General features: G+C 43.9%; 1 protein-coding gene across 1 annotated transcript in view; it reads left to right on the top strand.

Annotated features, from left to right (window-relative positions):
* The window catches only part of LOC122562624 (proline dehydrogenase 1, mitochondrial-like), a 49,938-nt gene that overhangs the window by 17,737 nt on the left and 5,712 nt on the right, over nucleotides 1-26,489 (top strand). The window contains exons 3-12 of the mRNA XM_043715625.2: nucleotides 7,292-7,326; nucleotides 8,803-8,952; nucleotides 9,273-9,337; nucleotides 9,973-10,089; nucleotides 11,949-12,028; nucleotides 14,850-14,931; nucleotides 17,607-17,699; nucleotides 18,004-18,150; nucleotides 19,066-19,241; nucleotides 22,296-22,394. Coding sequence (XP_043571560.1) covers nucleotides 7,292-7,326; nucleotides 8,803-8,952; nucleotides 9,273-9,337; nucleotides 9,973-10,089; nucleotides 11,949-12,028; nucleotides 14,850-14,931; nucleotides 17,607-17,699; nucleotides 18,004-18,150; nucleotides 19,066-19,241; nucleotides 22,296-22,394 — 1,044 coding nt within the window. The remainder of the gene's footprint in view (nucleotides 1-7,291; nucleotides 7,327-8,802; nucleotides 8,953-9,272; nucleotides 9,338-9,972; nucleotides 10,090-11,948; nucleotides 12,029-14,849; nucleotides 14,932-17,606; nucleotides 17,700-18,003; nucleotides 18,151-19,065; nucleotides 19,242-22,295; nucleotides 22,395-26,489) is intronic.

Raw genomic sequence — 26,489 nt, forward strand, 5'->3', positions numbered from 1 at the left:
CTACAAATTGTGGAAGAGTCATCTGCAGCAAGTTGAGTGCAGAGTAGATGTTTCCCTCTTCCCTCACTACCTACTGTGCAGCAGCTATATCCTTTAGGTCTCAGTGGAGTTGTCCTGCCACTCTTGGTGATGGATGTTGAAGTCCTATCCCATCCCCCCCCACGCATGTACAACACATACCCAGAATATATTTGGTACCTTCCCTGTGTCTCCCAAGTGGTATTCAGCGTGGAGCAGCGCTGTTTCATTTAGTGAAGGCCATGTTGCTACCAATTTTAAACAGGTGAATAAACTCCTATCCTCTCACTCTTGAGGTTGGTCCAACACTGTTATAAAATTTTAAACAGTCTTTCTTGCAGATTTAATATTTACTTCCTGATGCATTAAATATCAGGGGCATGCCAGACAGATTTCTTTTGAGTTAATGCTATTATTCACTCCTAAACTATAAACTCCTCTATATTTTAAAATCTAAAAGCCCCTCCTGAATTCTGCAAAGTGCATGCATGTATGTACACCTAGAATGCAAATACACGAAGTTATAGGGTTCGGGCTGGTGCAATTTTTAAAGAAAAAAATCCTGCTTCTAAACTGAAGGAATTAAACCCTCCAATGTTGATCTTGAGGTTGTGATATCTGAATACTGACTGTTGGCCTGCAATGAGGGAAATCAGTTTCCAAGAGAGTTCAGAGATCCATTACCTGAGTTTCCCCAGTATTCCTTGAAAATAAATAGGTAGAGGTATAATTTTTTTTGTGTGTGTACAAAATACTTTATTCAATATTGCCACCAGCAGGAAATCGCCCATGTGGTTAGGGAACCAGTAACCAACAAGGCACAGTTAAGTCAAAGCTGACATGGGGGTGGGGGAACAAGTGAAGGGGAAGGATAGGGATTAAATCAAAATACAGTTGGAGGGGGAAATAAAGCACTCCGCTGCCACCCCCATTGTGGTGCCCACCTGTCCCTAATGGCATCGCGGCAGTCAGCAGAAATGACTGTCCTCCATGGCCTGCTGCTTGGTCCTTTTTGCTGCCAGCCGGGCCTGGCCCAGGAGCAGACCCACAATGAGATCCTCCGACCTGCCTGCTCCCCTTCCTACCGGGTGTCTGAAGCATTTCGATGTTGGAATGGAGGAAGTGGTCTGTGTGCATTCTTGCAGGTCCCAGTGAGAATTGAGCTCACTGCTATTGGTTTACAAGACCAGTGCTCTAACCATGAGATTCTGGAGACAGCAAATAGACTGCGCCCAGTGTGGGGCTCACATTCACAACCCTGAGATTATGATTCTCATGTTATTCCTACTGACCAAACAGATTGCCCAGGTTAGAGATTTAAACCGGCTGTTTGCGTAGCAAGTTTCCAATTTGTAAAAATTAGTTCAGTCAAAACCTGTGGTTGAAGCTTTGTCCCAGAAGCATTTAAGACTCATTGTGAGCCATACCCTGCAACTAATAATTTTGACTGTTTGGATAATTGCCCTTGGACAGTTGTTTTAGGTGTGGCAGACAATTTAAACCATGTTATTTAGAGACCCCTTTTGTAAATTCATGAGCAGGTGATTTTGGTCATTTTAGCATTTCGCAGCTCATTTTTAATTGTTTTCAGGGAAAACAAAGTCCAAGCTAGGTTCGTCAGTGTGATTTTAAAGATGAATAGTCCATAAAATTTTCTTTTATCATGATATGGAGTTTGGTGTGGATCAGAATAAATTGTACCTTTTATTCTCTAGAGCAGCTTGAAACTGGCATTAAAGACTGGCCTGCCCAGCAATGCCCACATCTCAGGAGTGAATAAATAAAAACATTAACTCTTTGATTAGTTGCTGAACATGCAGAACTCGAGCTATGCCACAGTGATGTCAGATCATGTGGAGCTATAGCCAGGCTCTTATGTTCCAGAAGATGTGCTCTTACCATCCCTTGTAAACAAATATGTTCAATAAAACCTGTTAATGTTCACTTAACCTGAGTGTAGACCTGATACTAAAATAAAAGTTGGTGGTCAGTAGCAGAGGTCTATGTATATCTTTGACCTGATGAGACATAATGGGATCCAGAATCAATACTGAGGGCTCCTGGAGCACTCCCACCTGACTGTGTGTATACAATCCTCCTTATTCTGGTGGATCTGGCCTTTAGTAAGGCGATGATACCTGGGGATGATGGTGTTGGGCTGGGAAAGTTAGCCTGAGCATATGACTGTTGGGCCAAGGTGCCATGAAGCAATGGGATACCTCTTCCAAGTTTGTCACACACCTCCAGACGTTAGTAGCGGGGACTTTCAGTGTTGAACAGACTTGGTGTGCTATTGTCATTTCTGGTGTCTTGGTTGATGCTAGGTGCTTCATCCTTTTTTTTTAGGTTTTTCTTTAATGGCTTGACACAACTAAATGAGTAGTTAGAACATTCTCATAGTCAGTCATGTTTCTCTGATTCTGGAGTCACCAGGTAACAAGGACGTTAGTGAATCAGAGCCATAGTAATGTGGTGAGCTTCCTAATTCAAGTTTTATACATTGCATTCCAATTTTATTATCTGTCCTGCTGAGATTTGAAGCCGTGTCCTCAGCATTAGGCTGGGGACGGGGATTGCTAGTCTCATGACTTCCCGTCTGTACCACTGCCTACCCCCCAATCCAGGAACCTTTTTTGTAGAGCTCAGTCCATGTTAAAGCCCAGTCGATTGCACAGCAAACTTCTGCCTGGGGAATCACTGGGACAATGGGAAATTTGCCATTTCACGTCCTGGGGAGGAAAGCTGCCTCAAAGATTTTCCAGCTGATATGCCATTCGCAAGATCTAATGTAATTAGATCATTAAGTTGTAATTAGGTCCTTGATGCAAATTGATCATCTGTCTCCGTGGAGCACATGTTCACCTCCTGCCCACTATTTGGGGAAACTTGCCCAGCAACAGGACAGTGATGGGGAGCCGTGCTGATTTAGTTACCTTGTCCCTGCTCCGGTTATAGACATAGTGTTTCAGTTACTGATCGGGCTCCTGGATTTTTATAAGCCTTTGAAATCAGCAACCTATGCAATGTTATACCTTTCAGAGAAGCATATCAATACGGTGTGTGAAATTTTAAGAGGATAAGGTGGAGGGGAGGAATCCTGTTTTTATTTTCTTTAAAAATGATCCTCCATCTAAATGTGTGACCACAAGTATGTTGGAGGTAGGACTCTTCTCATTGGTTGGATAGAGATGAGTTTGGGGGATGGGGAGGGGAGGTGATGTTGAATGGGCGAATTAAGAGGAGAGATTATTCAACTGTGCCAAATATGTGACTGTTGCACAACCTATGGCTTGGCTCCAAGTAGAAAGTTTCCATTTCTCTTCAGTGGCCGTGCGTGTGACCATAGGGCACTTTGTGCTTGTTCATTGAATGTGTTTTAGAAAAAGGTCCTTTTGCTTTATCTTTCTGCATTAAAACTAAATAAATTTTTGAATTCAACTTAACTCAGAGGCAAATAGTGAACATAAGAATTTTACATTATTTAAAATGATTGAATTTGATTCTACAGCTTGGGCTGCAACACACTTTTTTTGGGCTCTGGTCTCTGATTCCTCCTCCTTTTCCTGAAATGCACCACCCATCCCTCCATCCCCACCTCACTCACATGCACACTCTCTTTCTCGCATGCACCCATAGTCTCTCTCGCAAACACACTTGCTCTCATTCACCAGCCCAATGCACACACTGTCACTTGTAGTTTTTGCTCTTCCCTCAATATATACATATACTCATACTTGAGGCTGATGTATGTGTGCAGAATTTCTGTAAGGAATATTCCTAGATACATCGGTGTTCTTGTATCCTGATGATGAGATGTAAGTCACTACCTGAAACAGCCCAGGGATAATTGCCTATTTTTACACTTGCCCTCACTCCAAATTTGAGTATGATTAGATTAGATTCCCTACTGTGTGGAAACAGGCCCTTCAGCCCAACAAGTCCACACCAGCCCTCCAAAGACCCATTCCCCTACATTGACCCCTGACTAATGCACCTAACACTATGGGACAATTTAACAGAACCAATTCACCTAACCTGCACATCTTTGCATTGCGGGAGGAAACCGGAGCACCCCAAGGAAACCCACGGGGAGAATATGCAGACTGCACACAGACAGTCGCCCAAGGCGGGAATCAAACCCGGGACCCTGGCGCTGTGAGGCAGCAGTGCTTACTGCTGAGCCACGATGCCACCCGGAGTATTTAATTGATTTCCTGTAAAGCCATTTTGATCAAATAACCACCCTACAGTTGGATGTTTATGCAAGGAATAGACACGACTAATTGTGTCATATAAAAACAAATGACTGCAGATACTGGAATCTGTACGGATAACAACAAATGCTGGAAATCACAATGGGTCAGACAGCATCTATGGAGAGAGAGAGAGAGAGAGCTAATGTTTCAATTCTAGATGACTCTTCATCACTTCAACTCTGAAGAGTCTTCTAGACTCTAAATGTTAGCTTGCTCTCTCTATGGATAATGTCTGACCTGCTGTGATCTCCAGCGTTTGTTGTTTTCACTAACTGTCATGTTGTGTAATAGATTAAACTTATGAAGATCCATATCGCATAGATTGGAAACTATTGTTCTAGTTAATTGACCAGTTTAGATACTTTCTCACAAACTGTGGTTCAAATGTGTTACAACACACCTCTGCAGCAAGGGGTCTTGAACCCAGCCTTCTGACAGCAATATGGCATTACAATAGCTTCACAAGTATCATATTTGACCAGTTTAGATGCTGCATTTAACAAGCTCCATTCCAGCTATCTGGCTGTGTAGGTGGGTTTATGCTTAGATTCTTGAGGGTTTGTGGTTTGGAACACGCAAAGTCATTTTTAACATTAGGCTGCATGATCGTAGGAAAGTCAAGGGTTGGATTGGCTGGCATTGAGTGCATATTGATAGCTATCAGGAGACTTGTTTGGTACATGTCAGATATAGTAATGGGTCTGAGAGAACATAGTGGCACTGTTAAAGCTTCAGATTTTTATGGTAGCTTTTTAATTAGTGAATTTACATAGTTGGCTATCATTTCTGGTAAGAGTTTCAAAGCTTACTTTTCATATGCCATAGCAAGTAGCAAAAGGCAGAATCTATACAATAGGAATGGAGGGCATGGACCAAGGGCTGGGAGAAGGAGTTAGTTTAATGTGCAGTCCTGTTCGGCGTGACATCGTGGGCCGAAGGACTCTTCCTGTGTTGTACTGTTCAATGGTGTTGAGTTGATTTAAGGATAGATGAATTACTAATTTGGTGCTTTTCTGGAAAGAGTCAAATCCCTTTTTAAAAAATGTCTGTGATGGAAAAATCATCATTATCCCGACAGTGTGGAAGCAGGCCATTCATACCATCCAGTCCACACTGACCCTCGGAGCATCCCACCCAGACCCACCACCCTATCCCTGTAACCCTGCCTTTCCCATGGCTAATCCACCTGGCCTGCACATCTTTGGACTTATGGAGGAAACCAGTACACCCAGAGGGAACCCAGGCAGATACTGGGAGAACATGCAAACTTAACACAGACAGTCACCTGAGGGTGGAATTGAACCTGGGTCCCTGGTGCTGTGAGGCAGCAGTGCTAATCACTGGGCCAACGTGCCACCCAGTGATGGGTGTCCTCTTAATTCTCCTACCTTTTTTAATCAGCTCATTTCCGAGCTGATTTAGAGATGGGGTGAAAATGAACACTACCTCGTGTTTCCTTGGTGCACTGGCTCATGACATACTCCTTTGCCAACTCTGAAGCTAAGCCACTTAGGTTTCACATGTTTATATTTGGTCGATTGAAGTTTCCCGTTTTAAAATAGCTTTCCTGTCATCGGGAAGACTTCTCGTTGACACTTGCATGCAGAAGTTGTGTAAATTGGTGCAGATGCTTAGTAGTAACTGGGTAATCAGGTTTTATTGATTAAGCCTGGCTGCATGGCCCAACCCTTAGATTAGGGCATGATTGTGATGAAAATTGAACATTCCTCTCCATAATGTGTCAAGCAGCTTATTTTCTGACATGGTACATATGCTATTAATAAATCCAATTTACTCAGTGCATGACAACAGTTGTATAAATATAGCAATACAAATGCTGAGCTTGGACATGGACCAGAGTGAGGAATCCAGCCAAACCATTTGAATGTAAACATCTAATGGGTTTTGTGTTTGTATGTGTTAATCTTTTTCAGCAATCACATATACGTCCCTTTTAAGTTTTCCAGTCAGATTTTGAAGAATTTTTTTTTTGTTCACTGCTGTTCGAGTTGAGGGTGTCCACTTGGTATAACTAGCAAATGAAATAGATTTTGGCTTTCTATATGACTCTTGGGCTTGTTACATTCACCTACCTATTGACGAGTTATGACCCACTCTGAGGATTACGCCTTAGGCATGAATTGCTGAACCCAGGGGAGAAAACGGCACAATTTAAAGTCCAGCGAAAGTGACAAAATGAGATTTGAAAAGAGTAAGGATCTTTTAAATCTGAATGTGTTGTTTTGGGTAAGTGCCAATTTGGATTAGAAAGTCCTGAAGGGTTGCAGGAGAAAATGTAGCTGCAGTCCCTTGGTTCATGAGCAGCAGAATAGTTTGAATTCTTTACAGTCAGGACATGGACTTGAACCAGTTGGATAAAGCACCCCATTTCAGTTTCTCATGCACTGCCTGAGTTTTCCTGCCTCTTTCTTGCTGCAAGTCTTTGGGTTAGTTGGACCCACACTGCAATTGTGTTTTGTTTTTGTCCTTGTGGTTACTGGTATGGGCAGGCACATCAACATGCTGCCTTGTGACTTGAGATGAGAGTCATGTGAGAAGGTCATAGATAATTCAAATAGTGGGAATTCCAGCTTTGATAGGTTTTTTTTTATTGAAGGCTTGTATGAATACGGAGGGCAGCTGACTTATCATGTTCTAGTCTAGGCCTGTGGAACAAACTCAAAATAGTTACATAATTGTGGGGAAAAATACATAAGAGCATGTATAGTACTTTCTGCCCACTGGAGGAATGTACTCAAGACCTAGACCCAGGATGATTTGACAATGTTCTGGCTGTACGAGTAGTTTGTGTGTGTTTATACAGAATGACAAATTCCCTTCCCTGTTGTACAGGATACTGGCCTCAGAGTCCTTCGGCATTGAAACGGGCCCTTCGTAATGAGAGCTATCAATTGTCGAACACTCCACAAGCATTGATGCTAATTTGACTCTCTCCCACACTCGCTGCGTTTGAATTCAATGCACCAATTTCATTTTCTTTCTCTTTTGCTCTTTAGGTCCTGCGAGTCTCCAGGAGAAAAGGAAGTTAAAGGTAAGTCTGAGACTCGCTTTACACTGGGCAAGTTTAGGCCTCTGGAACTTGACACGGGATCTCATTGTAAGATGTTTTCATGATTTTGAAGGAAATGGCTTTTAAAAATTTTCTTACGTGCGACTTAGAAGGAAGAGGTTCCTTCTCCTCCATAATCAAGACATCTTTTTTTCTTAAAAATACTTAAACTTTCTCATTTCTCTCTCAAAGTGAACTATCCTCACAGCAGCCCTCCTGCCAATCCTCCACAGGATCTTTTATACGTTTCAATAAGATCGCCTCGCAGTCCTTTATATATTCCCTGTGGATACAGGCCCATTCTGTCTAACCTTACCTCAAAAGATAATTCCCCAATACCAGCTATCAGTCACATGAACCTTCTGCAGCTATAGTTAAGATATAATGTGCAATTTCAGAAACCCTGCTTACCTTCTGATTGAGTTTTTTCTTTATTTTCTCCCACCCCACACTGATGCCTACTGACATCAAATGTTTTCCCCTGGCTCCTCAACAGATTTAGATAGTTCCAGTTACTCACTAAACACAGTAGAGTCGCGGGTAAGCACAAGGTAAGAAAATCAGCCACTGTTCTTGCTTCTAGCTGCCAACCAATGATTCACATAAGACGCACGATCAGAAAAAGGCTGTTTTAGCCCATTGAGTTTGCTTTGCCATTCAGTGAGATCACAGCTGGTGTCAGAGTCCTCAATTCCACTTTTCTGCCTTCCTCCATAAACCTTGATTTTCTTGTGGAGATAAAAACCTGTCTATCTCAGCTTTGAATACACTGTGATCCAGCTTCGATAGCTCTCTGCTTTCTCTCATCCATGGAGATGTCCTTCTAGTCTGGGCTGCTGACAAATGGATAATGTTGTGATATGGTGTTGTCCAGTCAGCATCTGGGATGAATGACAAGGTCCCTCCATGCGTCACCAATGTGAAGACCCAAGTCTAGAAACAGACTCTGCTCTTCCAAAGTGATTTTTTTGAAAAAAGAAAAATGTGTTGGATGCATTATCTGTAAGTGAACAGACTACAGGTGTACTTAACCGCGTAATGCAGACCATGCCCAGTTCTGTTCCATGGTCATAAGCCAGTTCCTGCTTGCACTGCAGTTCGGTTACTGTAATTAGGCTTCATACCCCAGGGATAGGGAGGGGATTTGAAAATAAGTTTCGCATTGGAGAAAGAAATAATTTGTGGATTTCATTCCTCCGAGTCATAATAGCTCCTGCTGTCCTGTGTGTGAGCATCAAAACTTATTGTGGGAGTATTGGGCTTATCTGCAATCATCTCATCTTTGAAACTCAAACACAATGAAGCATGGTCAATGCTTCTGAAAGCTGCCATCCAAGAGAAAAGGGTCATAAAATGAACGGCCTGCTCGTTGCAGTTACCTGCAGTTTTTTTTTAAATCATGCAATGCTTACCCTGCCTTTCCCGACTGTTCTGTTATATAGTTTCTCCCCTCCACAGATGGCGTTCACAGGGAGAAGAAATTCCGGCCCCATAAAAGATTCGGAGACCGCAGAGAAGATGTCTTTAGTGCTCGGACATACTTCTACGCAGATGAGTCCAAATGCGACCAATTTATGGACACCTTCCTGAAGTGTATTGCAGCATCTGGTATGTCTCGACTTGGTTAGGTGCTGTGGGCTCCCAGTGATGTGGGGCCCATTGTGGATATACTCAGTGCTGATGTTTTACTTCTCTATGGCTCGTTCTCCAACCTGCAGTAGTTTGAGTATTGCTTCCCATGTCAATACAGTTGGTGGGTAGCAGCTAATTGTTGGCAATTGTGAATGATATGGTGTTGGCTCTTCATGTTCAGTGGGTTATCCCTTCACTGGTGCTATCCATACTGTTGTTGGTGATTTTCAGCACAGAGCTTGCTGGTGCGTTAGTTCAGTTCTTGGATTTAAAGCTGCGCTCTGTACTGTTCACAGGTGGGAGCTCCGAGGATGGATTTTCTGCCATCAAACTGACAGCACTGGGGAGACCACAGTTCCTGGTAGGATTCTCATCTTTTTTTTTAGATTAGATTAGATTAGATTAGATTAGATTAGATTAGATTAGATTAGATTAGATTACTTAGTGTGGAAACAGGCCCTTCGGCTGAACAAGTCCACACTGATCCTCCGAAGAGCAACCCACCCAGACCCATTCATTTACCCCTTCACCTAACACTATGGGCAATTTAGCATGGACAATTCACCTAACCTGCACGTTTTTGGATTGTGGGAGGAAACTGGAGCACCCGGAGGAAACCCACGCAGGCACGGGGAGAATGTGCAAACTCCACACAGTTGCCTGAGGCGGGAATTGAACCCGGGTCTCTGGCGCTGTGAGGCCACAGTACTAACCACTATGCCGTCCATTTCTGTACTTCAAAGGTTTTGACTAGAGGCTGAGTAATAACAGAGGAGAAGGTGATGCGTGGAACAATCATCAAACCTCAGCAATATTCCCCTGAGCTGTAACGGTCTCATCAGCAACAAAGCTGGTGAAAGGAGCCTTTGTTCTGTACAATGCTGCAAGGAAAGCAAGGGATGTTTGTGCATCCAGTTATGGTAATGGTGGACGGTGGGTATGTTTGTTTGAAAAGCTGATTTGAAAGTTAATCCTTACTCGCTTCTGTCCTTGTAGCTGCAGTTTTCCGAGGTGCTGGTTAAATGGCGTGGTTTTTTTCGCCAGCTCGCTGCCGAGCAAGGAAAGGCTGGCCAGGCAGCAGTGGACATGAAGCTGGATATGGAGCGACTGCAGGTGGGTCAGCGAGTGATTGGCCAAAGTGAGGGGCTGCTGGGTGGGAAAGAGAAAGAGCTGCGATGTGATGGGACTTTTGCCTCCAGTAGAGGCATTTTACCCGAGGTGGTGATATTTATGTTAGCTCTTGTAACTGGACATAGAGTGGCAGTGAGTAATCCAACAGAGCTAAATATGCAAATGTTGCATTCCTCAGGCATGTAGTTTCTGTGTTAGTGTTTAACCTGTGAAATTAGACAAAGCACCAGATTTCCAGTACTGTCATGCTTCAAAGATTCCTCTGGCAAGAACGTAGAATCCCTACAGTGTGGAAGCAGGCCACCCGGTCCATCGAGTCCACACTGACCCTCCAAAAAGCATCCACCCAGACCCACGCCCTATCCTACCCTGTAACCCTGCTTCCCAATGACTAATCCTCATAGCCTATACATCTTTAGACTGGGAGGAAACCTACGTGGGCACACCACAGAGTTTGAGGGTGGAATGGAATCCAGGTCCCTGGCACTGAGACAGTAGTGCTAACCACTGATCCACCAATGGAGTAAGACGACATGCTATGATAGTGATAGCGCATGCCTAATAAAAGCATATTGACATAGTGACCGTGGGGCATAACAGCTTCAGTACCAATTAGCTTGGACGTAGATTTAGAAACAGAAGTCGGGGGAAGAAGGGATGCTCAACTCCACAGATGCTGCTGATTTCTAAGGTAATTTCTAGCTTTGTTTCAGATTTACAGCATATGCAGTTCTTTGAAATTGGTGGTTGGGTACAATTTCAGCACCACCTTTTATCTCCCTTTATTCACTTTAAAACCAAAAGCTTAGGGTTTGAAATGGACCGATTTGATGTAAACTGAAGTGGCACACTGGAGCAGATGTTAATGTGCCGGGTCTCTGCCCTGTTTCATTATTCTGTTATGTACAGGCCTGATTGGCTGGGCCAGCGTTTATTGCCCATCTCTAATTGCCAGAAGCCTGTTAATAGTCAGCTACATTGCTGAGGGTCTGGTATCACATGTAGGCCAAACCACACAAGGTTGGCAGATTTCCTTCCCTAAAGGACAGTAGTGACCCAGATTGATCTTTACAACAACAGGTGTTGTTACATGGTGGGCTTTAGAGATGCACTTCATGGACAGTGATAGAAACTGGAGGCACAAACCCGTATGGAGAATCTGCTTCAATGATTTGAAATGTATTGAAAACAATAAGTTTTCTGTCAAAATTGGCATTCATTGCCTCCTGGTAGGAAGGGAGATAAAAGGTGGTGCTGAAATTGTACCCAACCACCAATTTCAAAGAACTGCATATGCTGTAAATCTGAAACAAAGCTAGAAATTACCTTAGAAATCAGCAGCATCTGTGGAGTTGAGCATCCCTTCTTCCCCCGACTTCTGTTTTTAAATCTACGTCCAAGCTAATTGGTACTGAAGCTGTTATGCCCCATGGTCACTATGTCAATATGCTTTTAATAGGCATGCGCTATCACTATCATAACATGTCGTCTTACTCCATTGGTGGCTCAGTGGTTAGCACTACTGTCTCAGTGCCAGGGACCTGGATTCCATTCCACCCTCCAGGAAGAGGAAAATGGTGTGTTACCAACTCTGTATATAAATACCTTTTGCCAGTTTTGGCCCACAGACTGACAGAAGGCTAGTGACTGAGTATACCTATTAACGATATTATAGCCCTGTTGACCAAGAGACATAACTGCTTCAGTACCAGCCTCATTGCAGTTCTGGCAATGAAGCAGCTTTCTGGGATTTTGAGGGGAGGCCTGTTAGGATTATTTTTCCCTCTGTCGTCTACATCGAATAAAGTTTAAGATCATTTTCTGTTTGCTTTTGCCCACAGCAAAGCTTGGCTAAACTCGGCATAGCCACCTTGGAAGAGATCACCGACTGGTTTAATGGAGAGAAGATTGGACTGTCTGGGTAAGCACCTGGTTCAAACGCACTTCTGTGCATCTCACTCTGTGTGCGGGAGTAGGTGCTGTTTACTGACATCCTTTGCTTTTTAAGAATGTTCTGTGCAAGTTCGATAGGCCGTAACCCAGCAGTGCTGACATTAACATTGATCACACAGCAGAGACACGAGGTCGAATCGTGGTACCCACCTGAAGGCCGCTTCGGGAAGTGCAATTGCAGGAGGAGGTGTAGCGCGTGAACGGGTTTTATCAATCAGTCACATGAGGGGATCCTCCAGCGTAAAGAGGTATCCTCAGGTATACTGACAGGTATGATCAAACTCTGGTCAAACTCTAATACTATGGTCAACTGCTCCCTGCACGCATGCTCTGCTTCCCACACAGCTCCCCTATCATCTAGGGTTACTAATTTGTCATGTAGTCATTGAAATCTGGATTCTTATTCCTGCAGCTTGTCATCAGAAATTGTAACAACTTTGAACAAAACTTTTCACTAAGTTTCTCCTTTCAGTCTCTAATTTGGCTCCAATTTATCTGATTTCCCTGTGTCATTCTCTATCTCTTCCTCAACCATTACATCTCAATGTAACTAGGAGCCACATTTGGTCATTCAGCCCATTAAGTCTGCATTCCCACCCTGTTGATGAAGGAATTGAATTGTTCTCCTCCCCAGAGTTAGTGTGCCCCGTTACTCTTATTATCCGTTCACACTTGTGGCAGGTTTTTGAGGCAAAGGGTGAGGGAGGAAGTCTAACTAACGGATACAGCAAGACCTGCTCCATTCCAGCAAATTCTGGGTTGTTCCGTCCCAAGGAAAGCTCACTGGCTCACTGAGTGCAGCTATCAGTTTGGTGGCGTTTCAGATGAGTTAGCAAGGCTTCAGGCTCTTTAGATTAGATTACTTACAGTGTGGAAACAGGCCCTTCGGCCCAACAAGTCCACACCGACCCGCCGAAGCGCACCCACCCAGACCCATTCCCCTATATTTACCCCTGCACCTAACACTACGGGCCATTTAGCGTAGCCAATTCACCTAACCTGCACATTTTTGGACTGGGAGGAAACCGGAGCACCCGGAGGAAACCCACGCAAACATGGGGAGAATGTGCAAACTCCACACAGTCAATCGCCTGAGACGGGAATTGAACCCGGGTCTCTGGCGCTGTGAGGCAGCAGTGCTAACCACTGTGCCACCGTGCTGCCACTCTATTGACTTAGCTGATCTCAGCCAAGCTGTCCACGCGTTACAATTGACCAAACTGCTCTTGTTGCAGAGAATGGTAAAATCAGCCATTCCTGCTCCTAAAACTTATTCAGAGAACGCAGCTGTAGAGTACTTGCAAATGGTCAATGAAGCCAGGATCAAGTTGTGAATTTGAGTTCCTGTTTAGCCGAGTAGTCTAAAGACATTTATCATCCAGGTTCTCTCCTCAATAGAATGCTTACAACCCTGAAGCAAGTCATCTGGCCTGTTGTATCCATGCTGGCTATTTCCACTCTCCTGCTTTTTCCTTGTTATCTTCCAGGTTTTTTTCTCTTTGACTGTTATCCAATTCCTTTTCAAAAACAGGGTGGCACAGTGGCCTAGTGGTTAGTAATGCTGCCTCATACCACCAGGGACCTGGGTTCGTTTCCAGCCTTGGGTGACTGTGCAAACTCCACACAGGCACATTCTTCCAGTGTCTGCGTGGGTTTCTTCCGGATGCTCTGGTTTCCTCCCATGTTCCAAAGACGTGCAGACTAGGCCAATTGGCCATGTCGAATTGTCCATAGTGTGCAGGGAAGTGTAAGTTGGGTGGATTAGCCATGGGAAATACAGGGTTACTGGGGATAGGGGTGGAGGTTGGGTCTGGGTGAGATGCTATTTGGAAGGGTGATGTGGACTCGATCGGCTGAATGGCCTGCTTCCACATTGTAGGGATTTTGTGAAGATAAGGTTGAATCTGTCTCCACTAGACTCTCAGCAGGTTCATTCTGGATCTGAACCACTTGCTGTGTTTTTTTGACCTAAATACCATTACCTTTAGCTTCTTTTGCTAATTGCCTGAAATCCTTGATCTCTGGTTCTTGGCCCATTTACCAGTGCAAACCGTTTCTCTGTAACGGCTCTGTCCAGGCCCCTCGTGATTTTGAACGTTTCCATTTGATCTTCTCTCAAACCGCCTCCTCTGCAGGGTGAACAGCCCCATTACTCCAATCGATCCTCATAACTGAAATATATTATCCTTGCCTGGAATTATTCTCCAGTCTTTTGTGCACCCTCTGTTCTGTCTTCACATCCTTTAAAGTGTAGTACAGTTTTCCAGCTGAGGCAAACTGGTGTTTTTTTTTTTAAGGATTCAGCGTTATGTCCTTTAATACTTGATGATTCTACTTTATTGCCTTTTAAAACTTACATCTTTAGCTGCCTGAACCCCACCTTCAACAATTTGTGCACGTATACCCCCAGTCCCTTTGCTGCTCGACCCACATTAAAATCATATCTTTTTTTTCTCTTTCTCCTCTATTGTTCCAACCAAAATGTTTCACCCCACATTTCTCTGCATGACTACTTGCTTGGTCACTTGGGTGAATTACAGAGGGCTGTTCGTGTCCCAGAAACAGCACTTGCCTGTGCGAGGAGAGAAGAAAGTTGACTGAGAGGAAGTGGCAAAAGCCAAACTGATGAATGGTTAACAGGCATCGATGTCTCATCACTATTGCATGCCCTGTGGGATGTTCATCACGAGTGTTGGATTATGCAACAGATTACTGACATGGGCATGTCTTTATCCATAGCACTGACTTATGTGCCCTTTTCTCCTGTTTTTTTTTTTGTTTTCTTTCAGCACTGTAGACCTGTTGGACTGGAACAATTTGATTGACAACAGGACAGAAGTTGCCAAACTCTTTGTAGTTCCAAACCTGCAGGTACAGATCTTTGAGTGTCTTTCAGAGCAGCATACGCTCGGGTTCTGACCAAATCCAACTGAAATAATGTCTGAAAGTTAAGCTAGCGAGTTCTGCCTGTTGCTGTCTATAGTTTTGAGCTTGTTAAATTGTTCCACCCTACAATACAGGTCAAGTTGGCAGGAGTTTGGTGGCGGGGGGGGTTGGGAGGAGAAGGTCTGCTTCGCTGTTTCCTTTTCCTCCCGCTCTCGCTCAAGAAGGTGTTAGCCCCCTGTGTTCTCTATCTATGACCTGATGTTTAGATTGATTCTAATCTAAAAAGTGAGATAACAGAGTTTTACATAGATTCATGCAGTTTTTGAGCTCAGAGTTCTACATGAATGTATGCAGTTATTGAGCAAAGTGCAATGTAACTCTGCAAGTACAAATTCACCCCACAAAATATATGTGTGCATGTGGGTCTGTGTCTGTCTGGGGTGGGGGTTGTGGGTGTGAGAAAGTGTGTGTGTGTGTGTGTAGTGAGTGCAGAGTGACTTAAGTCTGTGAGGGTGTGTGTCTCTGTGTCTCTGTGTCTGTGTCGTGCAATGGTGATCACCTGTAATGTGACATGAACCCAAGGTCCCGGTTGAGGCCCTCCCTATGAGTACCGAACTTAGCTATCAGCCTCTGCTCAGCCACTTTCTTCTGCTGCCTGCGACAGGTTATGTTGCTGAGTGAGGCGGGATGAACTGGCTCCCCCTGACTCAGCATCTCCCTTGGTTGGTCACAACAAGATTAATTCTTTAAAAATTCCTTTTCAAATGAATACCTTTTCCCAGCCCAGATTTGCCTTAGAAGGAGCAGAACTTAAGCAGTTTTTTTTTCAGTTAAAGGAAGAGTGAGTTTATTAACTACCTCAGTGGTCCAGGAAAGCAGTTCACCACCACCTTCTTAGGGCCAACTAGGAATTAACAATAACTGCTGGCCTTGCCAGAGATGCTCACATCCCATGAATGAATTCCTTAAAAACCAAAAAAAAAAGACAAAATGCAACATGAGACCGGTCTAAAAAACAAAAAAAAATCCGTTTGTAGCTTGTCTGTGACAAATGTTGCGACCGTTAAATTGGTTGATTCCAGTAGATTAGATTACTTAGTGTGGAAACAGGCCCTTTGGCCCAACAAGGACACACAGCCCCTCCGAAGAGCAACCCATCCAGATCCATTTCACTACATTTACCCCTTTACCTAACACTATGGGTAATTTAGCATGGCCAAAGCACCTAAACCTGCACGTCTTTGGACTGTGGGAGGAAACCAGAGCACCCGGAGGAAACCCACACAGACACAAGAATGTGCAAACTCCACACAGACAGTTGCCCGAGCCGGGAATTGAAACCGGGTCTCTGGCGCTGTGAGGCAGCTGTACTAACCACCATGCCACCCAAATGATTTTGGGCAGCAATGAATTTGGCAGTTGAGTTTGTTATGAACGCACTGAACAAATCTGGTCCCATGTTGAAATCTGGCTTAATAGATATCTGTTTTTTAAAGTGGTGGTCATTTACTGAAGAGAGAAAGTGAGGGCTGCAGATGCTGGAGATCAGAGCTGAAAATGTGTTGCTGGAAAAGCGCAGCAGGTCAGGCAGCATCCAAGGAACAGGAGAATCGACGTTTCGGGCATAAGCCCTTCTTCCTGAAACGTCGATTCTCCTGTTCCTTGGATGCTGCCTGACCTGCTGCGCTTTTCCAGCAACACATTTTCAGCTCAGTCATTTACTGAAGCACAGGCACATTAGACTGCAAATCTTCTTTAACAATCGAACAAAACATTTATTACACAAAAAGAAGAAAATAAAATTATACGAACCAAGCAACCTAAATGTAACAACATAGTTCAAAAGATATTTTAAACATGCAGCAAAACAAAGTGTCATCCGTTCCCCAACACCACCGTCACTTCAGTGTTTTCAAATCCAGAAATACTAACCGTCTACATCAAACTTCTTTCCAGATCTGTAATGTGAACTCTAAAGTTGTCTTTGTGAATGTTCAGAAGCTGAAGGCTGACATTTTTAGTCTTTTAATAAAGATTGATTTTTAACTAAACACTTCTGGTCTGGAAGTTTCACAAGCTAAACTTTTATATTTGAGATAACTGAATTTTCCCTACATTGGCCTATACCCATTTCTGGGAGGAAATCTTCATTAACATATTACCCCAGTCAGGTATCTCCTAAAACTTTCAATCTCTGGGTTCTTTAAGCTAAAATAAACCTTGATTATTCTAAACCATAAGCAAGCTAATGCTCTTTGATGTTTACTCCTGCTGTCATACATCCTACAGTATCAACATTCTTCTATTCTTCCAAGTGTTTTACTATCAGTCACTTTCTGACACATACCACATTAGATTATTGCTCCAGATCAGAAGGACAGCTGACCTTTTTTAAAAAGCTTGCTCAAAAGTAATCAACACCATATTCCACCAGTTTGAAATATATATCTCGTTACCAGTGGCCATTTTAAAGAAATAATACTTGTTACACTTAGAAGTTCAATTTGTCTATAAGGATATATAGACAATTTGTGAGGTAAGGATCCTCTTTTCATGACATATGGTTTCAGAAGGTGCTTTCTGAATGTGTATGCCTAGATATCCATGTCAAGTGAGGGCTCTGACTGTTGGATTAATGGCTGCTTATGGTTATGTTGCAGACTGGTGAGATTGAACCACTTCTCCTACAATTCACAGAGGAGGAGGATCTCCAGATGAAAAGGATGCTGCAGAGAATGGATATCCTAGCAAAGGTAGGAGATATTCAAAGGGCATTGGAGTCTGTGACTGAAAGTGAAACTGCCAGCTCATTTGAATTGCAATATGTTAATTCCCAGCCACACTTGTATTAATCCATGTGTTGTTCCTAAAACAAAGAACTTCCATTGGCAGCAAGCCAGTTGTCACTATTTTGTATAAGTTTAAATGCTAGTTTTAGGATGAAACAGCCGAAAGCTTAACTTGGCTCTGTAAGTTTGGTTTCATTGTACTGAAGGGAGCAGGCAGATGTTGTAACCTCTGTTTCAAAACAATTGTTGACATTCCCACCCATGGTAGGAAGCCTTGAAGAGAGGGGTCCGCCTCATGGTTGATGCTGAGCAGACCTATTTCCAGCCAGCTATCAGCAGACTGACCCTGGAGATGCAGCGGAAGTTTAACATTGAGAAGCCCGTCATCTTCAACACCTACCAGTGTTACCTGAAGGTAAGGCTGCACTCTGCTCCCCCTGGGACAGGGGGAGTAGTCATCCTTCCTTTGTCTGCTGCTGTCACTGTCATGTGCACAGATTGAAACTTGCTGGATACAGAGGAAAAGCCCATGTGTTTTGATGGCTGGCTCCTGAGCAGACTCTCTCCAGGTCCTAACTGTTGGTAGGAGGATGATCACACTGAAGCTTTAACAATGTCACTGAGGGCTACCAATGCACATGGAACTGTATCCTTGAGAGAAGAAAAAACTTGCATTGAAATGGGGTGTGACCGCAGGACACCCTGAAGTGCTTTTGAGCCAGTGAAGTATTCTCACTTTGTGGGATATATGACAGCTGATTTCTCACCCAACCAGATCCCTCAAATGGCAAGTAATATTTTCCCAGTCGCCAGGGTGAACCCTGCTACTCTTGGAATTAATGCTGTTGGATTGTTTACATCCAGCTGAAAGAATAACCTGGCCCTTGGTTTAATGTCTCAGTAAAATGCTGATTGTACTACACAGAATTGCCAGCTTTGATTATATACCATACTCTGAAAATGAACTGGAACCTCCAGCCTTTTGACTCTTGGTTAATTATGGTGCAGACTAAACCCTCCATGAGAGCTGAACCAGAAAGGGCTGTCAGTGGGTCAGGTGGAGGTCAGTTTATGGTTATGCCTTTTTTGCTTTTTTTTTTAAACCAGTTACATCAAATCTATGCCCTCTTGATCCTTTTACAAATCCAAATCACTGGAGTTTGGATAGTTCATAGGCAGAGTAACTATGAGGAGGCTGTATCTGAAAGGCTCATGTTTAACTAAGTCTTGTTTGTAGAGAATTTAACATCAGTTGATTCTGTTACTGTATTGCTGTCCAAAGCCTCACTGACATTCTGATGGATTTTCTATTGCCTTTCAACCACTCCAGGAAGCTTATGATAATGTGTCTATGGATGTAGAACTGTCTCGCCGGGAAAACTGGTACTTTGGGGCAAAATTGGTGAGGGGTGCATATATGGCCCAGGAACGCAAGCGTGCCAGAGAGATTGGATATGAGGATCCCATCAACAAAACCTACGAAGATACAAATGCCATGTATCACAGGTAGGTTCCCATCCTGATACTGTACAAGATTGATGAATGATCTTTCCCCACACCTGATTCAGCCTCACCCATAACCCATCATTTGGGGTGCTCACTGTGCTTTCTATTGCACTTGCATAACACCTCATTCATGAACATAAGAACTAAGAGCAGGAGTAGGCCGTCTGGCCCCTTGAGCCTGCTTCACCATTCAATAAGATCATGGCTGATCTTTTCCTGGACTGAGCTCCATTTACCCAACTGCTAACCATCACCCTTAATTCCTTGGCTGTTCAAAAATCTATATATCTTTTGACTTAACCTACAACAAGGGATTCTCAACTCAGTCCTAAATCTGTTCCTCCTTATTTTGAGGCTATGCCCCCTAATTCTAGTTTCACCTGCCAGTGGAAGCAACCTCCCTGCTTCTATCTTATCTATTCCCTTCATAATTTTATATGTTTCTACAAGACCTCCTTCTTCTAAATTCCAATGAGTATAGTCTCTGTTTACCGAATCTCTCCTCCTAAGCCAACCATCTCCATTCCTGAATCGAGCTGGTGAACCTCCTTTGCACATGCTCCAATGCCAGTACATCCTTCCTCAAGTAAGGAGACCAGTACTCTGGCTCTGACCTCACTAGTACCCTGTAGAGCTGCAGTATAAACTTTGACACACAACACTTGGTCCCCAACTCTAAATCATCGATGTAAACTGTAAACATACCTGTGTACATGGTTACATGCTTTGGGTGTGTGCTGGCCCTCTTTCGGCCGCGCTCCCACTCCCCCAATGCTACTTCCTGTCTTGCATACTTGAGTCGACAATATCTCAGACATCACCCCCTCGTGTGTATGTGTGTGTGTGTGTGTGTGTGTGTTGTCCCCCACACCCCAAGCCATGCACCAGTCCTCCATCATGCATGCCTGTCTCCCCTCCCCCTCCGGGGTGTATGTTTTGGTGCACATTAGGCTGATCCCCAGAATCGCCCCAGGTGGTGAGGAGGAACAATTGTATAATTAGTCAAGTCTATGGAGTTCTCTCTTTGATTGCCACGTGAATGTACTGTGGCCTCTTCTAACCAAGGGAGTTAACAGCTCTGGGGGTAGGTCTGCCAAACCTACCCCTGGTTTGGTTGTGGACTGATCACTTTGTTATTTCATGTTTTTTTTTATGTGGAGGAGCTGGTGTTGGACTGGGGTAGACAAAGTTTTAAAAATCACACATTGGTTGCAGTCCAATAAGTTTATTTGGAAGTACTAGCTTTTGGAGCGCTGCTCCTTCATCCTGTTGCTAGTACTTCCAAATAAACCTGGTGTTATGTGATTTTTAACTTTTTTTTTGAGCAAACACACACATGCAAGTCAATGGCAGTGCTTGTATGGTAACTGTAGGACAAAAGTTACCCAACCTGGGTTGTGGGAACGTAAAAACTGACTGAGTAAAAGTTTCTGCAGGTACATGGAGAGTGAAATTAATTATAGGTAACTTATATTCACAAGCCAACCTTCCATCCATTGATTCCATGTGTACTTCTCACTGTCCCGCGAAAGCAGCAAACATAATCAAGTCTCCGCCCACCCCAGTTACAACGTCATAGTCATACAGATGTACAGCATGGAAATAGACTCTTCAGTCCAACCCGTCCATGCTGACCAGATATCCCAACCCAATCTGGTCCCACCTACCAGCACTTGGCCCATATCCCTTCCTATTCATATACCCATCCAAATGCCTCTTAAATGCTGCAATTGTACCAGCCTCCACTATATCCTCTGGCAGCTCATTCCATCCACGTACCACCCTCTGCGTGAAAAAGTTGCCCCTTAGGTCTCTTTTTTTTTTATATATCTTTCCCCTCTCACCCTAAACCTATGCCCTCTAGTTCTAGACTCCCCGACCCCAGGGAAAAGACTTTGTCTATTTATCTGGTTGGTAGACAGGGAACGAGGATCGGGAATAAATGGGTCTTTTTCTGAATGGGAGGCAGTGTTTCATTGGGTACCACAGGGATCACTGCTAGGACTACAACTATTCATGAAGGATTAAGGAACCAGATGTACAGTCTCTGAATATGCAAATGACACAATTGAGTGGGAGGGTGAGCTGCGAGGAGGAAGCCGTGTGATTTCCACAAGCTGAGTGAGTAGGCAGATGCTGCACAAAATGGACAAATGTGTATGGTCGGTTATTTTCTCAATCTAAATTGAGGGGGGGCAATGTGCAATGACACCTGGGTCTCGCCAGTCACTGAAAGTAAGCACGCAGGTGCAGTGGGCAGCAAGGAAGACAAATGATATGTCTGCCGTTTTAGCAAGAGGATTTGAGTAAAGGAGAAGGGGTGTCTTATTGCAACTATTCAGGGCCCTCGTGAGACCACAGCTGGAATATTGTACACCGTTTTGGTCTCCTTATCTGAGGAAGGATTTTCTTGCTGTAGAGGGAGTACAGCAAAGATTCTAGGGATGGCAGGACTGAAGTATGAAAAGAATTTTTGATCAGTTCAGACGTTGTTCGCTAGAGTTCAGAAGAATGATGGGGAGGAGGGAGATTCTCATATAAAGCTAGAAAATCCTAACAAAACTAGATTGGGAACATTCTTCCTGCATCTACCCTGTGGTGGGTACGTCCAGAGCCATGGGTTGCAGTCTAATGATCCATGGTAAACCATCTACAATTAAAATCAAGAAATATTTATTCACAGGTAAGCCTGTGGAGTTCACTACCTCAAAGCAGTCAATATCAAAACATTGAATGATTTCTTTTTTTGGAAGAGTTGGATATAGCACTTGGGACGAAAGGGATCAAAGGTTGTGGGGAGAAAAAGAGTAGCAGGCTTTTTATTTGAATGATCAAAATAAATGATGCAACATGCTCAAAGGGCTGAATGCCTAACTCTGCTAAGGAGAATAATTTCTTCCCTCCTAAGCCCCACCTTACAGTTAAACTGACAGAAGTAAGCAGTTTACGGGTGTCCACATGTCATTATGCTTATCTTCCCTATTATTGTTTTATATATGATGGGCATGTGCTGGATTCCTGGAGCTTCTGATCTGCTGTTGTTGTGCATTTCAGATGTTTGGATTACATCCTGGATGAAATCAAAGTGAACAAGAAAGCCAATGTAATGGTGGCATCGCACAATGAGAGAACAGTCGCCTATACACTGCACAGGTAATGGGGTTCTTCATGGGCCATGCATCTTTTTGAGTAATTCTGGAGTGAATTTTTTTTTTTGTTACATTATGACTGCTTTTACACACCCTCACAGCTCGAGGCTATGTGCCTGTTTGTTTTGATGTACAGGATGACTTTGATTATCCGAACGACACGGACGGGGAGTATTTTGTTCGGATAACCTAATGTTCGGGTAATCGAATGTTTGGATAACACGGTTTACCCAAGCATCAGGATTTTGAGATCTTGTTCGGATAATCTGAAATTTGGATAACAGAAGTCGTCCTATATTGTGATGCCTCTTCCCTCACCTGCTTTCCAGCTTCCGCCAGCCATGGAAGGGTTCTTACTGGTTTCAAAGTTACTCGTGACAGTGTCAAAAATTTAAAAACAAACTTGTCCTTGTTAGGACGGTGTAGGATTTCAAAAGGATGCAGACATGTTGGTGGAGTGGGTGCACCAATTGCAGACCAGATTCAATGCAGAGAAATGGGAGCTGATTCATTGTGGGAAGAACATGCAGAGACAATTTGAGATAAAGGGGGCACAAGTATAGAGAGACTGTGTATGTGTGCATAGGTTGCTAATGGTTTTATTGTGTCGGGTTGTAAGCATCTTTGGCTTTATTAGTGGGAATGTTGACTAGAGGAACAAGGAGCTAATGTTGAACTTGTGCAAAACACCAGTTCGATCTTGGGTGGAGTATTGTGTTCATATCTGGGTGCTACACTTGACAAAGGATGTAAAGGCCATTGGAGAATCTTTCTAGGGTGAGGGGTTTGTTCTGAAGATAAATTGAAGTAAGGAACTGTTTTCCTTGGAGAGAAGACAGAGAGGAGGATCTGATGGAGCTTTTTCAAAATCAGGTGGAAGTACATAGAACATAGAACAGTACAGCGTAGTACAGGCCCTTCGGCCCTCAGATGTTACGCCGACCTGTTGTACCAATCTAAAGCCCATCTAACCTACACTATTCCATGTACGTCCATATGCTTGTCCAATGACGACTTAAATGTACTTAAAGTTGGCGAATCTACTACCATTGCAGGCAAAGCATTCCATACTCTTACTACTCTGAGTGAAGAAAATACCTCTGACATCTGTCCTATATCTATCACCCCTCAATTTAAAGCTATGCCCCCTCGTGCTCGCCGTCACCATACTTGGAAAAAGGCTCTGCCTGTCCACCCTATCTAACCTTCTGATTAAATCACCTCTCGACCTTCTTCTCTCCAATGAAAACAGCCTCAAGTCCCTCAGCCTTTCCTTGTAAGACCTTCCCTCCATACCAGGCAACATTCTAATAAATCTCCTCTGCAACCTTTCCAAAGCTTCCACATCCTCCTTATAATGTGGAGACCAGAACTGTACACAATACTCCAAGTGCAGTCGCACCAGAGTTTTGTACAGCTGTAGCATAACCTCATGGTTCCGGAACTCGATCCCTCTATTAATAAAAGCTAAAACACTGTATGCCTTCTTAACAATCAACCTGGGTGGCAACTTTCAAGGATTTGTGTACCTGGACACCGAGATCTCTCTGCCCATCTACACTACCAAGAATCTTACCATTAGCCCAGTACTTTACATTCCGGTTACTCCGACTAAAGTGAATCACCTCACACTTGTCCGCATTAAACTCAATTTGCCACCCCTCAGCCCAGCTCTGCAGCTTATCTGTGTCTCTCTCGAGCCCACAACATCTTTCGTCACTTTCCACAACTCCACCGACCTTAGTGTCGTCTGCAAATTTACTAACCCACCCTTCTAGGCCCTCATCCAGGTCGTTTATAAAAATGATGAACAGCAGTGGACCCAACACCAACCCTTTTTAGTACACCATTGGTAACTAGACTCCAGGATGAACATTTCCCATCAACCACAACCCTCTGTCTTTGTTCAGCAAGCCAATTATTGATCCAAACTGCTATATCTCCCACAATCCCACTCCTCCGTATTTTGTACAAAAGCCTACTGTGGGGAACCTTATCAAATGCCTTGCTGAAATCCATATACACCACATCAACCGGTTTACTCTCATCTACTGTTCGGTCACCTTCTCAAAGAACTCATTAAGGTTTGTGAGGCACAACCTACCCTTCACAAAACCGTGCTGACTATCCCTAATCAAATTATTCTTTTCTCAATGATTATAAATCCTATCTCTTATAACCTTTTCCAACACTTTACCAATAACTGAAGTAAGGCTCACTGATCTATAATTACCTGGATTGTCTCTACTCCCCATCTTGAACAGGGGAACCACATTTGCTATCCTCCAGTCTTCTGGCATTATTCCTGTAGACAATGACGATTTAAAGATCAATGCCAAAGGCTCGGCAATCTCCTCCCTGGCTTCCCAGGGATCCTCGGATAAACCCCATCCGGCCCAGGGGACTTATCTATTTTCACACTCTGCAGGATTTCTAATACCTCTTCCTTGTGAACCTCCATTCCACCTAGTCTAGTAGCCTGTATCTCAGTATTCCCCTCGACAACATTGTCGTTTTCTAGAGTGAATACTGTTGAAAAATATTCATTTAGTGCTTCCCTTATCTCCTCTGACTCCACACACAACTTCCCACTACTATCCTTGATTGGCCCTAATCTTACTCTCGTCATTCTTTTATTCCTTAAATACCTGTAGAAAGCCTTAGGGTTTACCCAGATCCTATCCGCCAACAACTTCATGTGTCCTCCTGGCTCTTCTGAGCTCTCTTTAGGTCTTTCCTGGCTACCACGTAACCCTCAAGCACCCTAACTGAGCCTTCACATCTCATCCTAACATAAGCCGCGCCTTCCTCTTGACCTGAGATTCCACTTCCTTCATAAACCACGGCTCCCGTGCTCTACAGCTTCCTCCCTGCTTGACAGGTAAATGCTTATCTAAGACACACAGTAGCGTTTCCTTGAATAAGCTCCACATTTCTAATGTGCCTATCCCCTGTAATTTCCTTCCCCATCCTATGCTTCTTAAATCTTGCCTAATTGCATCGTAATTGCCTTTCCCCCAGCTGTAACTCTTGCCCAGTGGTATACACCTATCCCTTTCTATCACTAAAGTAAACAAAACAGAATTGTGATCGCTGTCACCAAAGTGCTAACCTACTTCCAAGTCTAACACCTGGCTGGGCTCTTTACACAGTACCAAATCTAATGTGGCTTCGCCCCTTGTTGGCCTGTCCACATACTGTGTCAGGAAGCCTTCCTGCACACACTGGACAAAAACTGACCCATCAATAGTACTCTTACTATAGTGCTCCCAGTCAATATTTGGAAAGTTGAAGGCCCCCATGACAACTACCCTGTCTCTCTCACTCCTATCGAGAATCATCACTGGAACTATTCGGAGCCCTATAGAAAACTCCCAACAGGGTGACCTCTCCTTTCCTGTTTCTAACTTCAGCCCTTACTACCTCAGTTGACGAGTCCCCAGACATCCTTTCTGCAACTGTAATACTGTCTTTCACCAACAATGCCACACCTCCCCCTCTTTTACCATCTTCTCTGTTCTTAGTGAAACATCTAAATCCTGGAACCTGCAACAACCATTCCTGTCCCTGCTCTAACCATGTCTCCGAAATGGCCACAACATCAAAAGTCCCAGGTACAAACCCATGCTGCAAGTTCACCCACCTTATTCTGAATGCTCCTGGCGTTGAAATAGACACACTTCAAACCAACTTCTTACTTGCCGGTGCCATCTTGTGTCCCTGAAACTTGATTTTGGACCTCCCTACTCTCAACCTTTTCTATACTCGAACTACAATTTTGGTTCCCATTTCCTTGCTGGATTAGTTTAAACCCACCCCAATAGCCTTAGCAAACTCCCCCCCCCCCCCCCCCGCCCACCCCAGGATATCGGTACCCCTCTGGTTCAGATGAAGACCACCCTGCTTGTAGAGGTCCCACCTACCCCAGAAAGAGCCCCAATTATCCAAGAATCCAAAACCCTCCCTCCTGCACCATCCCTGTAGCCACATGTTCAACTCCTCTCTTCCCCTATTCCTCGCCTCACTAGCACGTGGCATGGGCAACAAACCAGAGACAGCAACTCTGTTCATCCTAGTTCTAAGCTGCCATGCTCTCACT

The sequence above is a fragment of the Chiloscyllium plagiosum genome, unplaced genomic scaffold, assembly GCF_037043375.1.
Source record: "Chiloscyllium plagiosum isolate Xiang-an unplaced genomic scaffold, Cpla_swu_hap1 HiC_scaffold_24, whole genome shotgun sequence".
NCBI lineage: Eukaryota > Metazoa > Chordata > Chondrichthyes > Orectolobiformes > Hemiscylliidae > Chiloscyllium > Chiloscyllium plagiosum.